Source organism: Macaca thibetana, chromosome 18 (assembly GCF_024542745.1).
Source record: "Macaca thibetana thibetana isolate TM-01 chromosome 18, ASM2454274v1, whole genome shotgun sequence".
Taxonomy (NCBI): Eukaryota; Metazoa; Chordata; class Mammalia; order Primates; family Cercopithecidae; genus Macaca; species Macaca thibetana.
In genome coordinates this window covers 31,575,921-31,596,963 of record NC_065595.1, presented here as the reverse complement: position 1 = coordinate 31,596,963, position 21,043 = coordinate 31,575,921, and the positions used below count along the sequence as shown (strand labels likewise).

The 21,043-nt window shown below is 46.9% G+C and overlaps 1 protein-coding gene across 8 annotated transcripts in view; it reads right to left on the bottom strand.

The window, feature by feature from the left end:
* Window positions 1-665: 665 nt before the first annotated feature.
* The window catches only part of DYM (dymeclin), a 400,993-nt gene continuing 380,615 nt past the window's right edge, over window positions 666-21,043 (bottom strand). For all 8 annotated transcript variants that reach the window (XM_050767681.1, XM_050767686.1, XM_050767684.1 and 5 more), the window contains one exon: window positions 666-1,060. In XM_050767681.1, coding sequence (XP_050623638.1) covers window positions 911-1,060 — 150 coding nt within the window. In that variant the 3' untranslated portion in view covers window positions 666-910. The remainder of the gene's footprint in view (window positions 1,061-21,043) is intronic.

The window sequence follows — 21,043 nt, the reverse complement described above, 5'->3', positions numbered from 1 at the left end:
GCATGGTGTTTATGAAATTATGGGCCCTCTGAGAGGCAACCAAACACACACATGACTTCATTTCTTTATTAATTCCTGCCTCATCATCTTTTCTCATTGATGCTCCTTAATGTTAAAGGAATCTCTCTCTCTCACACACACACGTAAGACCAAAACAAATATCTTGAACATGCAAAAAAAATAGTGTACACTGCTGAATAGTGTGCACTGTTGAATAGTGTGCACTGTTGAAGTGTGCACTGCTGAATAGTGTGCACTGCTGAATAGTTTACACTGCTGAATAGTGTGCACTGCTGAATAGTGTGCACTGTTGAATAGTGTGCACTGCTGAATAGTGTGCACTGTTGAATAGTGTGCACTGCTGAATAGTGTGCACTGTTGAATAGTGTGCACTGCTGAATAGTGTGCACTGCTGAATAGTGTACACTGTTGAATAGTGTGCACTGCTGAATAGTGTGCACTGTTGAATAGTGTGCACTGTTGAATAGTGTACACTGTTGAATAGTGTGCACTGCTGAATAGTGTACACGGTTGAATAGTGTGCACTGCTGAATAGTATACACGTTTGAATACTGTGCACTGTTGCAGTGTGATGTGCCTAGGGCATCAGGATCTTGGGAAAGCTCTAGGTTTTTGGCTTCGAAAGAAAACTGCATGTTGAATAACAGGTTTTTACATTTATTATTGTTGTGTATTTCCTCCCCTTTTTGCACTACTATCTACGCTGAGTGATCTATTGCCAACTGGCTCCAATTCTCCAAATCAAAGTGTGTGAGGAAAACACACTTGTGCAATCCTCTTTAACAGAAGATACACCAAGTAATCTGTCTGTCTACTTCTGTTACCCAGAAATAAAACAACTTGAAGGGCTGCTTGGCTGGAGGGGTCCGGTTGGGAGCGCATCCTGCCCTCAGTCGGAATCCATGGTGAACAGCTGGATGTCCTGTGGGTTCCAGTACAGGCCGACTGCTGAGTTGTAGACAAGAGACCAGACGTAGGGGATAAAAAACTCCTCAGGCTGCTCCTCTTCCACATATTTGAATTTCAATTCTGGAAATTTCTGCAATGAAAATAAGATGATTTTATAATCCCACAGTTCCATGCACAAGCAAAAGCAGTGGGAGTTTGCAGGTGGTGCTGTGGTGTACAGGAAGCTCACCCACCCCTGCCAACTGGTCACAGGACCTGAGAGATCTGGGGCTTTAAAATATTTCAGCTGTCAAATGGCTCCTGAGAAAATGTGAATTACCGATGGGGAGAGCAAATAACATAAAGGGTCCTGGTTGGCTAATGTCAGTTGGGCTGATAGTTCCCTGCTAGGGACCCCACCCATGGTTAAGGTATGATGAGAAATATCCCAGCTGAGACATGGACCCTGCCTGGGAGGCAGACAGGCCTCAGGCTGATACTCCCCAGAGTGTGACGCTGGGAACTGGCTCTTGAGATGCACTGTCCTTAGGATTCTGTCATTCTGGAGGTGAGGACCTTCCCCTCACAATCCTGAGCCCTGATGTGAAGGGTAGGTGTGTGCCACCAGTGTCCTGAGCCCTGATGTGAAGGGGTAGGTGTGTGCCACCAGTGTCCTGAGCCCTGATGTGAAGGGTAGGTGTGTGCCACCAGTGTCCTGAGCCCTGATGTGAAGGGTAGGTGTGTGCCACCAGTGTCCTGAGCCCTGATGTGAAGGGTAGGTGTGTGCCACCAGTGTCCTGAGCCCTGATGTGAAGGGTAGGTGTGTGCCATCAGTGTTCTGAGCCCTGATGTGAAGGGGTAGGTGTGTGCCACCAGTGTCCTGAGCCCTGATGTGAAGGGTAGGTGTGTGCCACCAGTGTCCTGAGCCCTGATGTGAAGGGTAGGTGTGTGCCACCAGTGGAGGGCTACTCTGGAGGAGCAGGGGTCTGGGGTGGCCAGCTTGCTCGGCCATAGCTTGGCCTCAGTCTCTTCCTCCTTGGAGGCAGGAACAGTGGCTTCGGCTTTGCAGAGGGAGCCCGAGGCTGCTCCTCACGGAGGCTAGGAAAAGGCCTAGGCCTGGCTCTACACACACCTTGCGGGTGCCCTGGTCTGCAAACTCCAGTCCTCTGCTATGTAAGAAGTCGCACAGCTCAGCGGCACTTGTGTTTTAGCACATCACTGGGATTTGGGCTTTTGATTTTCTACTTTTACTCCTGACCTATTAATTCCAGCCAGGGCAGAGGAAGCGATTCCACTTTCAGCAGCTTGAGGAGCGGCTAGAGTCTACCCAAGGCCCCTGGGCCACTCCTTTGCCAAGGCATCGCTGGCAGGAGTAGCTGCAGCTTGGTGACCCTTGTCCCAGGTTGGGTGGGGAGAGAGGGGACAGGGTCCTGGGAGGAGGAGTATGGTGGAAGGCTGAGAGAGAGAGGGGGCTGAAATAGAGAAAGAGAGGAAACCCCACACTTCCCCACATGCATCCATAGCCGCACTTATTATATTATATTGGAAGGCATGGCCCATAGGGCAGAGAGGTTTTTATCTGTTTTGTCAGCTGCTGCGTCCCCAGGGATATTAGCCAGGCACTTAATAAACAGATGAGTGAATGAATCAGTGAAGCAATCAACCATATATTGAGGGCCAACTATGTCCCAGACACACTGTAGATGCTTCATGTGTATTATCTAATTTAGTCCTTCTTATGGGAGTCCATTCATTTGTTCATTCACTCATTCTTCATTCTACTGACTCTCTGCTGCCAGGTACCAGGCAGGCACTGTGTGGGCCAGGGCCTAGAGATATGGAGGTGCAGTGGCCAAACCTAGCTCCTGTTCTCACGGAAGGTAAATCTTCATAGAGGATAGAGACAGAAACAGCAGCAGCAGTAACAAAAAATCAATAATAACAGGGCAGCAAGGCAGGGAAGGACAAGGAGCCAGAAGGGAGGAGGTGGCAGCCAGATGAAGGGGAGGTGGGCTCCCCTGGAGGGCCCTGCATGGGGAAGGCCGGGGTGTGAGGCAGGAGGCACAACACACTGGAAGCTAAGGAGGAGATGGGGGAAGAGCACACACTGGGCAGCAGAGGTCAGACTCGGGAGCTGCACATAAGGTCCCAGAAACCTCTGAAGGGCCTGAAGGCTGCGGCATGAGAATGGCACTGTGCAGTGGCTGCTCCCATCACAGCGGGGAGAACTGAAGGGCATGGTGCAGCAGGCAGGGGCAGGAGCCTGGTCCAGGGAAGCGGGAAACAGGCCTGAATTAGGATGATGCTAGCTGGGTGGATTTAAAATATATTTAGGAAAGGGGAGGAGCAGGTAGAGGAGTTGCATGTGCATACACACACACCCACACCCACACCCACCACACACTCACACACACATTCACACAGACACACACACAGACATGCACACACAGATACACACACGGACACGCACACACACATACACCACAGACTCACATACACAATACAAACACAACACATACAAAACACACACATCCACACCCACAACACACACAACACAGACAACACACCCAGACATGCACACAGAGACACACACCAGACACACACACAACCAGACATGCACATACACACACACAGATATGCACATACACCACACATACAACACACAGATACGTGTACACACACAACACACACAAAACAGACACCCACACACTCACATGTAGACACACCCAGACATGCAGACATGCACACACAGACACACACACCAGACACAGACACAACACACACATAGACACACCCACAGACACACCCACAGACACAACAGAGACACAACACAGACACACACGTGGACACACACACAGTAACAAGAATTTTAAAGTAACATTTACAGTGATTAAAACTAAAAGCATCTGGACCAGGTATAGTAGCTCACGCCTGTAATTCCAGCACTTTGAGAAGGCAAGGCAGGAGGATCACTTGAACCCAGGAGTTAAAGACCAGCCTGAGCAACCTAACAAGACCCTATCTTTACAAAAAATTTAAAAATTAGCCAGATGTGATGGTGCATGTCTGTAGCTACTTGAGAGGCTGAGATGGGAGGATTGCTTGAGCCCAGGAGTTTGAGGCTTCAGTGAGCTAGAATCATGTCAGTCCATTCCAGCCTGGGCCAAAGAGTGATATCCTGTCTCTAAAAATAATTAAACCAAAAAAATAAATTAAAAAAATAAATTTAAGAAAACCAACGAAAAACATCTAAGTGCTGGGTCTTCAGAGTTCCAGAATGATCAGAGAGGAACAGAGCGAAGCTGCAAAGACTTCGTGGCAAGAGTTACATCTTGAAAAAGTGTGTAAGAATTCCTAAAATGGAGGGTGTTCTGGCCATTGATGTAACTTCAACACATCAGACAGCACAGCCCCCGTCTGCTAGGGCTTCAGTGATCAGCAACTCCCCACTTCGTGGCTACCAGACTGTTATATAAATAGGCACCAAGCTCCAGCACTAAGATCTCCCCACGCCCTGCACCCCCACACTGCAGTCCCCTTTCCAAAACTACTCTAGTTCAATGAAACCCGAGCCTTTTCAGACCATCAGTGTTTCCTTCAGGCTCTCTGCCATCATCAGCGCAGGCTGGAAGTCTCAGTATCTGCTGATGACATTGTTCATGACTGCAATGGAGGGGACAACTTCTTTAACTAGCCCTTTGGGTCAGTCTGGCTGACAAAGTTTGATCAGCTCAAGATGTGGCTCTATTTCCAGCACTTGCTGGCATGAGCCAGAGCTCAATGAGGCCCCAGCTTTATCTTTATTTATTCTTTCCCTCCTCTCAGCTGACACCTAAGGTCCCCAGCTTTCTATTCCCTCCTCGTTCACTCCTGAAGTCCCCTTGTCCCCCACCTTCCCTGCACAGTGCTCTCTGGGTGTTCCCTAACTGCTGGTGGGGGGGGTCTCCTAGGGCCTGGAGAGTTTGGGAGCCTCCTCACACACTGTGTTGATTCCAGCCTGACATGGGGTTCTCAGGTATGTGGGTGCTTAGAGGGAAGTCTTCATCATGGAATCAGGTGTCTTAGAGGTACCAACACGATGATGTTCTTTTCTGTGAAAAATCAGCATTTATAGCACGAGGCAACAAGTAGCTCCCACCAACCCGCGCTCCCCACACACCACGCCTGTCTGAAGCTCCCATGGCATCCTGGTCAGTCACCAAATGTCCCGCTGAGGCCAGCGTCAACCCCACGAAGAGAAGGTAAATTGGAGCTCAGAGAGGCTCAGTGCCCGGTGCAAGGTCGTGCAGCCTGCTGGAGTGGAGTCAGGTTTAAAGCCTGGGTCTGATTGTGTGCAAAGTTAGTTTGAAAAGAGACATCAGAGTTCCAGCCACCCTAATGATTCGTCCTTAAATTTGATTCTCTTAGGCTCCATGAAACCCTTCTGGGTGTGAGGCACAGAGCTCAGCACGCTGCTGGTCCTTAAAAAAAGAACCACATGAGGGCAATCATGAGAGGACAGTGGTGCTATGTGAAGAAGAAATGAAACTCACCCATAATAATGGAGATGAAGGTCCTAGTTCTTAGATGGCCTCAAAGTTTAGAAAACCTCACACGTACTCAGAGAGAAGAGAGGGGCTGGGTGGGGCTGCAGAGTCCCCTCACGGCCTGTTTTCATTGAATAACATCTTACATTTCTATGTGGTAATGTCGCTGTTAACACGTACTTCTCATTGTTAGAAATAAAAATGACTCAAAGATGTGAAAGCCTTTCTCCATTCAGTGACTTACGTGGGGCTTTTCCCATGAAGGCCTTAGGAGAGGCTGTGAGGCAGCTTACGCGGGGCTGCTTTCCGCATCTCTAAGGAGGGTGGAATGGGAAATAAAACCAACAAACTGTAAATTGCTCTCAGAAGAATTCCTTCCAGCTGAATTACAGAAACTTAGGCAAGAGCCGCTACTAAGTTTATGGGCTGGCAGTAAGTTTTCCTGCCCTCATGGCTTTGGGGAAACTCTGACGACTATTCCGCTAGAAGGAGTCCAAGACTGTCCTGAAATCCTGCAAAAGAGGATCTGGGAAAAATACCTGGCACCCCCACGACTATCCTTCCCACCACCTGGTACAACCAGAGGTGAAAATGCCTCAAGTTGATGTCGAAACAATAATCCATTTCACCCTCCACAAAGGCACAGGACATCTCTCAGCAACAGAGATCTTTCCTCTAATTGGAAAGTACACACTTTGGCTAGTAGTAACTATGGCTTTCAAATGCTGCAAACAAAATCTCAGGAACATTCAGTATATAGCATATGATAGTACACAAAAGTAGTATAAAATAGTATAAACTATCTGTCAAGAGAAGACATGTGTAGATTTTATTATGAAGTTATTCTTCAAGCTGATCAATCATCATTTCCATAGAAGTTCCCCATAAAAAATAATAAATTCTGAGATTATACCTAACATTTATAGCTAATACAACTGATTACCTATTACGTGGCAGGCGTATTCAAAGAATTTACATATAGTTACTCATTTCATCTTTGAAACAACTAGAAAAAGCAACTCCAAAGGCAGGCAGATAATTTGAGTTTCAGTCCCATCTCTTCCCTTTCACTCACTCAGTAAATACTTAGTGAGGGCCTAGTGTATAGTAAGCACGGGACTAAAAATACAGCCACTAGGACACATGGGGTTCCAGCCTTCAAGAGCTAAAAGGCCAGTCCTTATTAGCTGAGTGATCTTGGACTAGTCTCACATTCTTGCTCAGATCAGGCTCTTAAGGTTTACTACACTCTGAGGCTTGGAATGTAGCTATCCTTCCTACTTCACAGAGTTGTACTGACAATCGGATGAGATAAGCCACACGAAGGGTTTGGTATAGTACCACCACAGAGTAAGGATTCAGTGAATGTTGGCTATGATTACTGACATTAAAATGACATGCAAGTGTAAGGGATGCTCTTATAATGTTCTGTAATCAAGCCTAAAGACTAGACATACTATGATGCTTACTATGGCCTGGTCACAGTGAAGTCTAGTCTTTAGATGTGATTACAGAGCCCATTTCTCTTACAAGCCCATTTCTCTTATGCACCCAAATGGAAACTTCTCACTTGGCAACTGACTCTTAATAATAGAAACAAGCCTCCCTGCATGAAAACCAGACAGAAGTGCTGACAAATGGCTTAAAGGCACTGAGCTCATCTTCATCAACATTTTTAAAGAACAAAGCTGTTTCAGTAAGAGAAGTCAGGTTCTGAAGAACGGCCTTCTTTCTCTGTCTCAGAATCAGGCCCAACTGGAGGGGAGAACATTGGTCCTTGAGTGGGTTTATGGCTATGGTAAGGTGGACAGAGGGGTAATTTCTTTTCTTTTTTTTTTTTGAGATGGAGTTTCACTCTTGTTGCCCAGGCTAGAGTACAATGGCATGATCTTGGCTCACTGCAACCTCCGCCTCCTAGGTTCAAGCGATTCTCCTGCCTCAGCCTCCCTAGTAGCTGGGATTAGAGGCATGTGCCACCACGCCCGGCTAGTTTTTTGTATTTTTAGTAGAGATGGTGTTTCTCCATGTTGGTCAGGCTGGTCTCCAACTCCCAACCTCAGGCGATCCACCCGCCTCGGCCTCCCAGAGTGCTGGGATTACAGGCATGAGCCACCGCGCCCAGCCCAGAGGGTAACTTCTACCATGTATGTGACATTAGGCTTTTGCCATCTCATGGGGCAACTATGAATCTAAGAAGGGGTAACTTCTGCAATGTATGTGACCTAGGTGTTTACATCTTCCTGTAAGATTGTGCAGCACGTTCAACAACATCCAAGCTGAGGCAAGGCAGCTAACTCCCTGAGCCGCACGGGCTGTGGGGGCTGTGGCTGACCAGGAATGAAGCCTTCTGCTTGAAGTTCAGAGACAGCCCAGTAGGAAGCTGAGTGGAAGTGACTTTGACTAGAGCTGCCATGTACCAGGCACTTCCTGCTTCACTAATGACCACCCTATAAAAAACAAAAGTGGCCTCTCTTGGCTCACTGGCTTCTTGCCTTCACAACACTCAGTGCAATTGGTGCTTCTCTTATTTATTTGTTGACTTGTGCACCATTTGTTTCCCCAACTAGAACAAATACCGGCTCTAAGAAGGCAGGGACTTTATGAGCATCTGGCATGTCACTGACATCTTAAGACATATTTGCTGAATGAGGAATTAAATAAGTGAATGAATGACGTAAAATCTGCACAAAAATCCTGTGACACAGGTATTGTTAACTCTATTATAGAGATTTAAAAAATCAAGGTCCCAAAAGGATAAGTCACATGAAAAAGAGGCCACAGCAGTGAGTGGTAGAGCCAGAAGCTGAACGAAGCTCAGGCTTTTCCTCTGGAGCCTCCCCAGGGTCAAAAGGGACCTAAGTGTGCCCTTCTTAAAATGTCTGTGGCCAATGTGGCCACTAGGTTTTCGTGTCTTTCAAGTAATAATAATGAACTTCAGACGTTTCTTCAGTATCCTCCTAACTAGCAACTCACTAACCTTTTGTGGCCGAGTTTCTTCACTGTAAATGATGGGGTTGATCACCAGGTGATCCCAGGCTGGGGTCAGGAGGCCTTGGCTCTGTCTTGGCTCAGCAGCTGGCAAGCTGGGCAGTTCGGGGCAAGTCATAGCATTTCTCAGGACTCAGTTTTCTAGCCTTGTGAAAAATGAAGGACCTTTGAGCTCCTTCCAATTCTGACTAGGTGTGGTTTTATGAGATGTGGCTTTATGTTTAGACCAATAAGGTCTAAAGGTGTATTCCCTGCCATGCCTCTAGGCTCTGCAGGGTTCACTTGGAGAAAGGGTTGCATGGGTTGGGCCTGGGTTCAGCTGCAACCCTGAAGTCAAGCATTTGTTGATTTCTACTTTGACAGACTTTGCACTGGAGATGGTATCTGAATGTACTGGGGGTTGACAATAGACAGTTTTAAAGGCTAAGGCTCCCCACTGCTGAAAACAAGGACAAGCTTGAAGCTGCTGTTGAGCCTGGGAGCTCCCAGATAAGTGGGCTGAGGTTCCAGGCACTGCCCTGTCTGTGCTGGTTAGTGAAGGCCTGGTCCCCTCCATAGACTGGGTTCCCAAACTGCTGTCTCCTAAGTGTGCACCACTGGTCACGGGGGGACCGAAAGAGCGGCTAGAGAGAGTAGCATGAACACACGGCCATTACTGGAAAACCTGAACATGCAGATAGCACTGTGCACGCCCTGAACTACAGTGCCAGCTCTCCTCCCACAGTGAGCAAGGGAGCAGAGAGATTGTTCCTTTAGGGTTGTTTGCTTGGAACTTTTCATCAGCACCTAAAAGGTTCAGAAAGGGGAATCATGCTCTGTTTGCTATTTATGCACGTTCTCCAGGACTGGCTACACAGAGTAAACGCCTGGAAGCACACGGTAAGGAGCTTCCTTTTTCCTGAAGGGAGTTGTTTGTAAGGGCAGTGCCTGGGAACACTTTAAAGGGGTGAACACTAGGCATAAATCATAAAAGAATTTTGAGAATGTTTTTCAGTCAACCTGGGTAGGCCTGCGCTGAATTTAATTTGACCCCTCTCCAAATCTACCTGTCCATCTACCTCCCTACAGAGCGAGCCAGCATGGTTTGAGACTTAAATAGCAATTCTTAAAAATATGTGCTCCTCCCTCTAAGATGTCTTAGAAGTCTAAAGTACTAAGGAAAAGAAAGACAAAAGGTTTAATTTAGCACTAAGGACACGGGGGACACATTTTGTCAGGACTCAGTCCAAGAAATGTCAGTCTGAATGTCAAATCAACAACCTAGAAAACATCACCCTTTCCTTTATATCCCTTTGTAGAGAACAATGATGCCATCCTGTGAGGCTGAGGAAAGTCCAGCTTCTTCACTTGAGAGTGTCTTCGTCTCTGACATGGCTAACAAACCCTCTTCGTGGCCCATGGCCTCGGCTGCTCAGGCATCCCCAGGCCCTCCCAGCTCTGACATCCGTCTGGCTCTTCTCTACCTACATCTTCCCTCCCTTGCGCTTCTCAAAATCCCTTTGGGCTCCAGCTAGTGACTGTCAGGTCAACATGCTTTGAAGACTTAGACGAAAGCTCTGGGAAGGCAGAGGAGGTGCCTGGGAAGGATCAGGGGGCTTGGATCTCATAGTTACGGCAGGAATTCAGCTAGAACCGGCTGGCACAGGGCAGGGCGCTGGTTATCTCAAGCTCAGGCTACTTTGGTGAGGAGCCCCTGGCTTTCATGCTTCTCTTTCTGAGATACTTGTCCTGAGACACAGCTCAACAAGGAGAGAAAACCCATCTCTCAAGCTTGTAGTTTGGTCTCAATCCAAAGCTACTTACAGCAATCCTGTTGTTTTGATTTTTGGAGCCAGAGGTAATGCTAGACTCTCAAGTTTGGCCGGAATGTTTTTATCAGCTCCAGTGAATCAACCTACCACAGTGGGACATCCGGACGCCCAGCTCAGAGACAAAGCAAGGGTCTGGTTTGGTGGTTGAGACTTGGGTACAACAAGCAGACCAAAAGCCTGAAAGCCGTCTCTGCTGTCAGTCATGTGATCTGGTGAAAACCCACAGGAAGTTCAGTGAACAGATGGAGGGCACAACTGCAATAATTTTATTACCACGAAAGTTCAATGGAGTTTTCCCCCTTCCACCTCAAGATGATATAAGATAGCATCAGAAACTCTAGCAAGCACCTGGCACAGGTCCAGAGCGTCTAATACAATTTAAAATCCAATAGCTACATAGCAGATTGAAAAAAAAATTTTAAGACCATATTAAGCCTTTGAATAGACAAGGAAATGGGTGATTGCTGGTCGCAAGGCAGACCAGTAACTGTTGGCAGATGGTGCAGGTCAGGAATGATGGGTTAGTGACTACAGACAGCACGCGCAGGGCTTGTGGTGGGCAGTCCTGCTCAGATGAAAACTACACAGGTTTTGAGATCCTGTCATAAAATAGCAGAGGATGCATTTACATTCTTTTCTTAATTCCGGGGGTGAAGGATGAATTTGGGGATTATGTAGCCTCATATCATTCCCCTGCCCCCCATATTCTATTGCTGTGTAACTTTAGTTCATCAATGATGAGTCCTGAAATCAAATGTTGGTGGGCTTCAGCTAAACATGAGGCATTTGCTTGGCTGTAGAGGAAAGGGAGGAATAACTGCTGCTCCTTGAACAGGGTGCATCAGTTAGGGGGAGGAAACAAGAACAAGCGGGGAGCATGACCCAGGATGGGAAGCGGGTGGTGCTCCCAGAGGACACTCTCCCAGGTAGTTCTGGCGAACACTGGGCCCAGGAGGTTTTAGGTGGGCTTGGACAGCAAACTCTGGAAGAAATAATGAATCATCAATTCAGCTAAATTGTTGATCAAGACTGAAAAGTGCAGGCTCTTCCAAGTGTAATGGAAGGAGTGACAAATCTATCAAATATTGTAACAAAAAAGAAGATAAGCACTAGTCTATGAATAACATCAGCAATGAATGTGGAAAAGTTCCATTTTATGTGAATTAATTTTAAAATTAATGAAGAACTTTCTTTCTTTCTTTCTGTATTGAGATGGAGTCTTGCTGTGTTGCCCAGGCTTGAGTGCAATGGTGCGATCTCGGCTTACTGCAATCTCTGCCTCCCGAGTTCAAGCGATTCTCCTGCCTCAGCCTCCCAAGTAGCTGGGATTTGAGGGGCACGCCACTACCCCTGGCTAATTTTTTGTATTTTTAGTAGAGATGGGGTTTCACCATGTTGGCCAGGCTGGTCTTGAACTCCTGACCTCAGGTGATCCACCCGCCTTGGCCTCCCCAAGTGCTAGAATTACAGGCATGAGCCACTATGCTGGGCCAGAACTAAATTCAAAATATATAAAATTATAAAGGACCACTTATTAGAAGTTACAAGTTAAGAAATACAAAGTTAAAATTAAGAAGCCCATCATGAGAGTGGCTCAGAAGACAGTTGCAACACATTGCATATCTAGGAACACCACACCATGGCTGGTGACACAGAGGGACCTTGGAGGGGGGTCTCTGGGCACTAAGTTACCACCCAAGAGGGGCACTTACAAGGTTGGCAGACATGGATCCTGAGCTCAGGAAATGGTTTCACCACTGTGGAGTGTCTGCAAGTGACACCAACAGTTTCTGTAAGCGAGGGCGAAAAGACTCTTTGGGAAAACACGGAGGATATAAAGTGGAGCCCCATGCTCGGGACAAGCTTTCCACAAACCATTGATCATTGGCTAGAACTGAAAGCCCCCCCGAGTCTGAATCTTGAGCAAAAGTCCCTGGTAGGACCTCGGCCACAGACCCAGGCTAACGGGGTCCACAGAAAGGAGAGAGACTTTATCTTCGGTTTTCAGTTTCTCTTTCTTTTCTGGGGGCTGGTGGGAAGGTGCAGCCTCTCCTTCTGCCTTGGCATGTGGGCAGGGTTCTGACTTGTGGAGACAGGGCTGGGGTGGGGGTGCTGGAACTGCATGTAGAGGGAGCCTCTGGAGCAGACAGAGGCTGACAGCACTCTTCTGGGGGCCGACCTGCAGTGAGGTGTGGCTAGAAGTAAGTTTGAAAAGGTGGGTGGAGGCACGGAGGTGGCCTGGAGGGAAGCCTGTTCACCTGGGAAGCCTAGAGCCGAGGGGACAGGTGGAAGACAGAGGCTCGTGATCTGAAAGCCATCAGCTGCGGGGCGGCAGGTGAAGTTGCCGATGTGTCAACTCCTCAGGAAGGCTGACTACATTACTGAGTCAAACTGCCTGATGCAAATCAATTCCTACTTAGGAGGCTGGAAGAAGGAGAATATTTTGATTCCAAGGTAGGAGATGGGGGCAAAAGTGGAGAATTCTGCTGTCTGTCTTCAAAGATGATGATACTAATGAGAGACAGAGTCTGAATACAAGGTGCCAAGAGTCCTTCCTAACCCACAGCAGTAATGCTGTCTTTGAGGTTCTGAACAGACTGCGTGGGATCCTGCCCATTAGTAGCCCCACGCCAAGCTGCAGAGCTTCCCAACATGCCGAGGGCCAAATGGGCAGAATGTTAAACAAAAGCATAGCAGCGTGCTGTGGGTGAGTAACCTGAATTCCCTTTCTTGGATAAAGGTCTCCCTGCCTTTGTGAGAATGCGAAGGCAAAGATTATGATGAGCTGAAGCCTGGAAAGGCTGGGTGAAGAAATGTTTCCCTCCAGCGTTCCAGGAAATTTCCTGGGAGGGCTCACACCAAAAGACGAACAAGCAACCAGTGGCTGACTAACGGAACAACGGCTCCCCACTGCTGGCCAGTGAGGGTGGAGGTGGTGACGCTGCCACGGCAGCTCAGGCGACTCAGCCCAGCAGCCACGTGAGCCTGGCTAGGGGAAGTGAGTAATGAGGGGGCTGGGGGAGGCGCAGGCTGAAGGAAACTTTGGGGTTTATCAAGTCATTCTTGTCTCTTCAGCTGTCACTCTCTGCTCCCACTTTCCTGAGATGGAGGCAGGACTCTTCAGACAACTCAGAGACTTAAGAGCCACCAAATAGGCTCAGGCCCTGCTTTCTGCTAGCACTACCACAGAGCCCCTAAAAACCACTGAAGACAGGCCATTTTCATTGTCACTGTTAGAGTAGAAAAGAAAGAATACTTGAAACTCTCTGTTTTCCTAAACCAACGTAGAGAAAGCTAATAAGCAAGGGACAGGTGATGTGATCAGAAATCAAACAGGATTTGGCTCTTAGACTACATGCCAATGAGGAGAGGAGAATCTTCACAGAGGGCTAATGAGTGTAAAAATATTCATATTTATAAGCTGAAACAAAGATTCAATCTCCATTTATAAAAGCCTATTCTTTTTCATTCATGATTCCTGCTTTATTTATTTTATTATTATTTTTAAAGACAGAGTCTCACTCTGTTGGCCAGGCTGGAGTGCATTGGTGCAATCTCAGCTCACTGTAGCCTCAACCTCCCAGGCTCAAGTGATCCTCCCGCCTCAGCCTCCCTACCAGCAGGGACTACAGGTGCATGCCACCACACGTGGGTAATTGTTGTATTTTTTGTAAAGACAGGTGTTTGCCACTTTGCCCAGGCTGGTCTCAAACTCTGGGGCTCAAGAGATCTGCTGCCCACCTCAGCCTCCCAAAATGCTGGGACTACAGGTGTGCGCCACGGCCTGGCCCAATTCCTGCTGTTAGCCTTTCCTGTACAAAAAGGCATAGGTCAGGAGTTTCATTTCTCAGTGTGTTAGCAGTGTAAAACCTGGCCCAGCATATCCAAAATAGGGTCTTGATCTGGCCTTGCGGCAGGCTAGAAATTTAACTGCACTGGTATAAATCCATGTGATCTGATTTTTTTTTTTTTTTTTTTTGGTAATTTTCTTATGAAGGGAGCAGTTTCACAGTTTACAACTTTATGAACTAGCAGTAACACCGTGGGCAGGATAGAGGGAAAGTACATTCAGAGGTGGCAAAGCAGTGATGCTGACCGACCAGACGAGGAGACCACAGAGAGGAAGGACTCGACACCTCTGCAGACTGCTGCTCCTTGAGCCCAGGTCTCTTGTGGACACTGCTCAGGGGCTGGCTCAGGCAGGGCCACAGATGAGCATGCACAGTGTTTCCCAGGCAGGCCTGTCGCATGATGGGGCCAGAAAGAGCCAGGGCAAGGGAGCTGGGAGTCATGCTCATTCCCACCTGCCCCACATGTTAACTGGGGGGCGGTCTGGTGGTGGCCCAGGAGACGCCCTGCCCCATTGTTTCTAGTTTGACAGCTGAAGCTGCGCCAGACACACCACCATGACATCTGCTGTCTTCCTTTCCTCAGCCTAGACAGGCTGGAAGGCAGAAGAGCAGGCAGCTGGCATTTCATGCTCCCCAAGGCAACTGTCGCACTGATCAATTACTTGAAATTTCAATAAATACCATAAAAAAGAAGTGTAAACTTTTAAGACTACCATGTACCTCTCCCATCTAGGCTATGAATGGTATCATGGAGGGAAAATTCAAGATGTTTGGATTTCAGAGGTGGCTCTGACACTAATAAACTCGGACAAATCATGTCCCTTCTTGACACTTAGTTACTTCATCTGTAAACCATTACGGCTGACGAGGCCTGCTCTGACTGGTGGAGAGCAGAGCTGAAGACTGACTATGACGTTGAGGTGGCACAGGCAGGGCTGAGAGGCCCAGTGAGGGCCAGGCACAGCTACTGGCCGGACTCTGTTAGCACCTTGCTCTGCCTTGTCCAAGCAATCCCAGAGAAGGGCCTCAAAGGAGTCCATCTCCTGCCTTGGAACAAGGTTCACAGCCAAAGGACAATTGGAAAATACAAGACCTTTCCCTTCTCTATCATGATTTTTTTCAAATCAATGCCCCAGTAGGTAAGTAAAACATCTGTAAATGAAGCATTTGGAGATCTCTAGTCATTTTCAAAACAAGGAATTAAGAGCAAGGACTCATATTTTATAACACAGGCTCCAATTATGCTAAATTTACATTTTTTCTTCTTCTTTTTTTTTTTTTCCCTCAGAGGCTGGGTCTTGCTCTGTTGCTCAGGCTGGAGTGTAGTGATGTGATCAGAGTTCATTGCAGCCTCAAACTTCTGGGCTCAAGTGATCCTCCCACCTCAGCCTCCTGAGTAGCTAGGACCACGGGTCTGCACCACCATGCCTGGCAAATTTTTAATTTTTTTATAGAGCTGGGGTCTCACTATATTGCCCAGGCTGGTTTTGTGGTCAAGTGATCCTCCTGCCTTGACCTCACAAAGTGCTTGGGTTACCGGTGTGAGCCACACTGCCTGGCACAAATTTACATATTTCAATAAAGAAAGACACACTGCTTATCTCTTAATTTACTTTCAGGAACCAATGATAGATAATTCAATTTGTGATACACTGTAAGCATGAAAATTAAACAACATTGAGAGTTACCTTGGAAACACCCATAAAACATTTTAAAGGATCTTTCAAAAGGAAATTCCAAATTTAAATAATCAACATACTATATTTTGGGATTTGGATATAGGTAACATATAATAAGACACTTATATTTGGGTTTATTTAGAGCAAGAGGATGCAGAACATACCTTTTTTTTTTTTTTTAATCAAAATTTGGTATACATAAGAAAAAGTGAAAACTCTAAATTTCCCCTAGAGAGAACTAATGTATGTTCAGCACAAAAGGGGTGACAACATCTGAGTTTTGGAACTTGTACAATGAAAAAGCAGATTTAAGGAAGATAGAATGATGTGCTTATTTAAAGAGAAACTTACACTGTAAATACATCTTCTATGGTTTCTACCTTTAAGTGCGCACAAAACACTTTCTGATGAAGAAAGATGTTTCAAGATAAAACTTCCAGGCCGGGCGCGGTGGCTCAAGCCTGTAATCCCAGCACTTTGGGAGGCCGAGACGGGCGGATCACGAGGTCAGGAGATCGAGACCATCCTGGCTAACACGGTGAAACCCCGTCTTTACTAAAAAATACAAAAAACTAGCTGGGCGAGGTGGCGGGCCCCTGTAGTCCCAGCTACTCGGGAGGCTGAGGCAGGAGAATGGCGTAAACCCGGGAGGCAGAGCTTGCAGTGAGCTGAGATCCGGCCACTGCCCTCCAGCCTGGGCGACAGAGCGAGACTCCGTCTCAAAAACAAACAAACAAACAAAAAAGATAAAACTTCTGATTAAATCCCTCTTGCAAGGATTTGTGTCCTTATAGAAAAGACCACAGCCAGCCAGCTAGTCCCATCCACCATGTAAGGACACAGCTAGAGGGTGCTGTCTATGAACCACAAAGTGGGCCCTCAGCAGACACCAAATCTGCTGGTGCTTTGATCTTAGACTTCTCAGTCTCCAGGACAGTGAAAAATAAGTTTCTGTTGTTTATAAGCCTCCCATTCCACATTATTTGGTTATAGCAGCCCCAGCGGACTAAGACAAAAGGTGACCTGCTCACCCATGCATCCTTCCTTCCTTTTTATTAATATTTACATTATAACTATAATCACTTGTGCTTTAACAAATACAATGGTGATAGAAAATAATGGTCGTCTTTGCCACCTGGTTGATGGGTCTGCATCACTGAGCTGTGACTGTACCAGGACCCTAACCCAGTGGCTGATCTTTAGCTGTTTTCCTGGCTGTTCCGGAGGTCAGGGCTGTAGCAAGGGGCTCAGCTGGCAGTTAGAGGCTCAGGTGGCTGCTACACAGTGTGGTGGTATGAGGGAGGGAGCTGTGCTGGCAGTCCTGCAAGCTGAAGGCTTACTCAGTACCACCGGAGACCCAACATCTTATTATGGAAAATTACCCATGTGCACCAAAGTGGGGAAAATAATACAGTGAACACTGTGTGCCCATCACCCAGCTACAAGCCATTAACTCATGGGCACTCATTTAAGCTACCCCAACTTCCCTCCTCTGAATTCGTTTGGTGCTAATTCTGGACATTATATATTTTCACTCTTAAATATTAACCTAATTAAACAGGTAAGAATGTTTTACTCTGCTTTAAGAAAACGCAATATGAGAATAAAATAAATTGTAGGGTGACCCTTTGTACCATAAAAAGCATTTAACAAAAATATGAAATATGGTCCCTGCCCTTAAGGATCTTAACATTTACTTGGAGAGCTAAGATAAATGCAAATGAAAAAAAAAATCACTAAAAAGCAATCCTCTAACATAACCTAATGTTAGAAAGTACAATGTCATAATTGCCAGTTCTGATCTGTATGAACTCTGGAGTCTCCACAAACTGGGTGCCCAGGACCTGAGCTTCATTTGCTTCCTCTCCTTTAAGCAAACCATTAGCCTCTGCCAGGTGAGCTCCCTAGGGTCCCCTGCACACTTCAGGCAAATGCTCACCTCCATGCCTTTTCTGACAGGTCTCTTTATAGCTAGGATGTCCTTCCCACCACACTTCTGTTTCCTGCAGTGCTGGTGCAGATGCTTCCTTCCCTCCAGAGTCTTGCACGGTCCTCTCCAGTGCCCAGTCCCTGCCTGCCTACAGCATTACCTGTGTATTTCTTACAAAGTGCCTGGCTGCACATGGGTTTGGATAGTTTCCATTCACTACTGGACATAAATGATTTGAAGGTAGGCTCTCTGTGCGCCATGCAGCCCCAGGTCAGGCATTGCTGAGTGAGGAACAGTACCCTCTGCTACAGGGTGGCTTAGGAGAGAGAGAGAGACAGAGAGAGAGAGACACACACACACACACACACACACACACACAGAGAGAGAGAGAGAGAGAGAGAGAGAGAAAGACTTTGTAAAAACTGCAGTCAGGGGATGCCGGCAAGACAGTTCACCTAGGGTGGTCCCGATGGAGAGGAGAGAGAAGTGGAAGGCACTGTCTAGTCAGGGGAAATTGTTCAGAAACCTGGCTGAGAAAAAAAACAAAAAACAAACAATAAAACCCTTCCCATACAATGACCTTTCTGAGCAGTTCCTGGGTAGCGAGGGGGGCATGAGTAAAAAAGTCCATAATAAAAATCTGATCATGTTATTCTGTGCTTAAAAAAATCCTGATGGCTTCTCAATGGAAACCACTGCCATAGAAGATACCAAAAAGTAGAGGCGGAGCCTCCGAACCATGGTGTTCATAATCTACACATGGAGATAAAAGATGTACAAAAATATCAGACAAGATAGGAGGTGATAATATCATCTGAAGTGTGCAAATAAGTATAATCTGTGGGGATCCAGGGAAGGGAGAAATTAAGCTGGAAGCATCAAGAAAGGCTTCAAGGAGGAGGAGGCACCTAGGTGGTCTGTAAACAAAGGGTAGGATTTGGGCATGTGGAAGTGGGGGGTAGGGCAACCCAGGCAGAGGAATAACAGAAGCACAGACAGGGAGACAGAAAAGCACAAGGGTGCCCACGGAACAGCCGGTGTGTTTGAGAATAAGAGGGGGAATGTGAAAATAGCTTGGAAGGTAGGTTTATGGAGATCTGCTGAGACTCAGCCTAGACTTTTCTGCGTACGAAGTGGGGCCACTCCATGCACCTGAGCAGAGCTGTGCCCAGGACCGGAGCATGCTCTTGGGAGCCTACTTGGGAAACAATGTGGTCCATCTGGATGGGAGGGAAGCAGCCCTTGGAGGCAAGCAGCTAGTGCAGGGTCTAGGCGATGGGGGCTGAGGGCTAGGACCCAAAGATGACAGTGGGAACAGAGGAGAGCTGGCAGTGCCACCAGGGTGAGTGGGCAGGGAGACTTGGCAGCTCTTCACAGCTGCCTCTGCCCACAAAGGGAAGGAAATCAGGGCTGGGAAGGAAGAGATCTAGAAATGAATCCAAGAGCTTCCTCTGTCAATAGTCAAACTTCATATGTTTAGAGTCCAATGACCTGTGTTGCTTTTGTTTTTCCCTAGAAACAAAAGAGCAGACAAATAAAATTCCATTTCCATCCTCCATCTGGCTCCATCCTAATGAGTCTTTATCTTTCTGATATGGTCTCTTCGAGCCAGTTTGCCTCTGGGAAAGGGTCTCTGTGCAGCTGACCTCATGGTGCCTTGATATTCAGTTTAGCAGTAGCTGCGGAGACAAGCCTCCGGGCCCGATAGCCTCATAGCCCAGATTAAGCAAGCTGTCTGGAAGGCTTGTCAGAATTATAATTCTGCCTTTATTTTCAAAGGTTAGGAAATGGGGAGAGAGAGCCTGGGAGAAAGTCCCAATACACATTTCTGAAGGAAGGAGGTTTTACTTATTCTCTACATTTTAATCTGATTGTCAGCCCTGTAAATATTACAAAACTAAAACAATGGCTTAGGAACAAGGGCAGACTCATTGTCACCAATGATTAACTTTCTGATCAGAGGCTAGGAAGCACACCCTTATCTAGCCCAGCTCAGGACCTGCTGACTATGACCTAGTCAGTCCCTAGGCCTTGATTCTGGGATCCCCGAGGCCTGCAAAATGCAGCCACTGATGGACTCTTCTGGTCCTCCTGCCAGAAATGTGAAGCCAGCAAGCTTCCTCCCACAGGTTTCAGGGAAAACCAGGAGCCCTTAAGATTCCTGAGACAAGAGTTAAAACGGACTAGACTCTAGGTGCTTTGCACCAACGGCACAGTGCCCAGCCCTGACTGCCATGTACAGAACACATACGGGTGGCCATGCTGTTTGCCATTTGTTCTCCTCCACCTGACTCCTGAATTATTTGGAAAGGAAATAGGAGTCTTTGGAACACACTAGGGCTGACGGTTCCAGCTTAGAAAAACTGACTTCAGTGAGGGGTCATCCTCTTTACAAAGTTTAGAAAAAGTTACTCCCCTTCAGAAGTGTGCATCCAAATTTCACCCCAGGGATTCTTCCCCACTCAGTTTCTTTTTCACCTTTGAAAATGAGGGTGGGAATGGATGTCGTGATGGGAAGGAGATTATAATCCATCTGGAAAGCCAATGAGGCAATATGCCTTAATCTGTGGGCAGAAGGCAACCAACTCCCTGTGCAGGCGCTTTCTGTGTCTGGAATATTTTGCCATGATCAGTTTGTAGTCACCTCTCACTTCCAGTGTAGCAAAATCTACAGGAAATGGAACCCTACTAATTGGAACTTTCACTAAAGCACACCTATTTTTAGGACAAAGGAACAAATAAGAGAAAAAGCACATATTCAGCAAGTTAAAAAACAACTGCTCTAGAACCCTCCACTGAGATGATAACATTCTCTGCCCAGTTTCCCACACCTGACACAGGTCTGTCCAGGGAGAAACCACATGCGAAGGATGAGTGAAACCGTGAGATTAGGAATTAATCAAAAGAGAAAAGGCAGTTTTTGTGTTTTTTTTTTTTTTTTAAATCCATGCCTAAAGAATTTCCCTCTTACTAAAAAGCTTGGGAAATAAGTTACATTTTGTAAATAAACATATGAACAGAACTAAAGAAATATATAAATGAAAAACACTGTCACAGGGCTAAGAAACTACATGTGGTTTAGGACAGTCACTGTTGGGGGGACCTCGTTCTCTAAAGGGATAGCCACAACCATACAACAAGCTGCTAATTCAAAATATGAAGTGCTCTAATAGCTGGGCTGCCAAGTGGTTGGAAAGGCTTTGCTGAGAAGGTAGTAATTTCTTTTTTTTTTTTGAGAGAGTTTAGCTCTTGTCGCCCAGGCTGGAGTGCAGTGTGTGATCTTGGCTCACTGCAGCCTCTGCTTCCTGGGTTCAAGTGATTCTCCCATTTCAGCCTCCCAAGTAGCTGG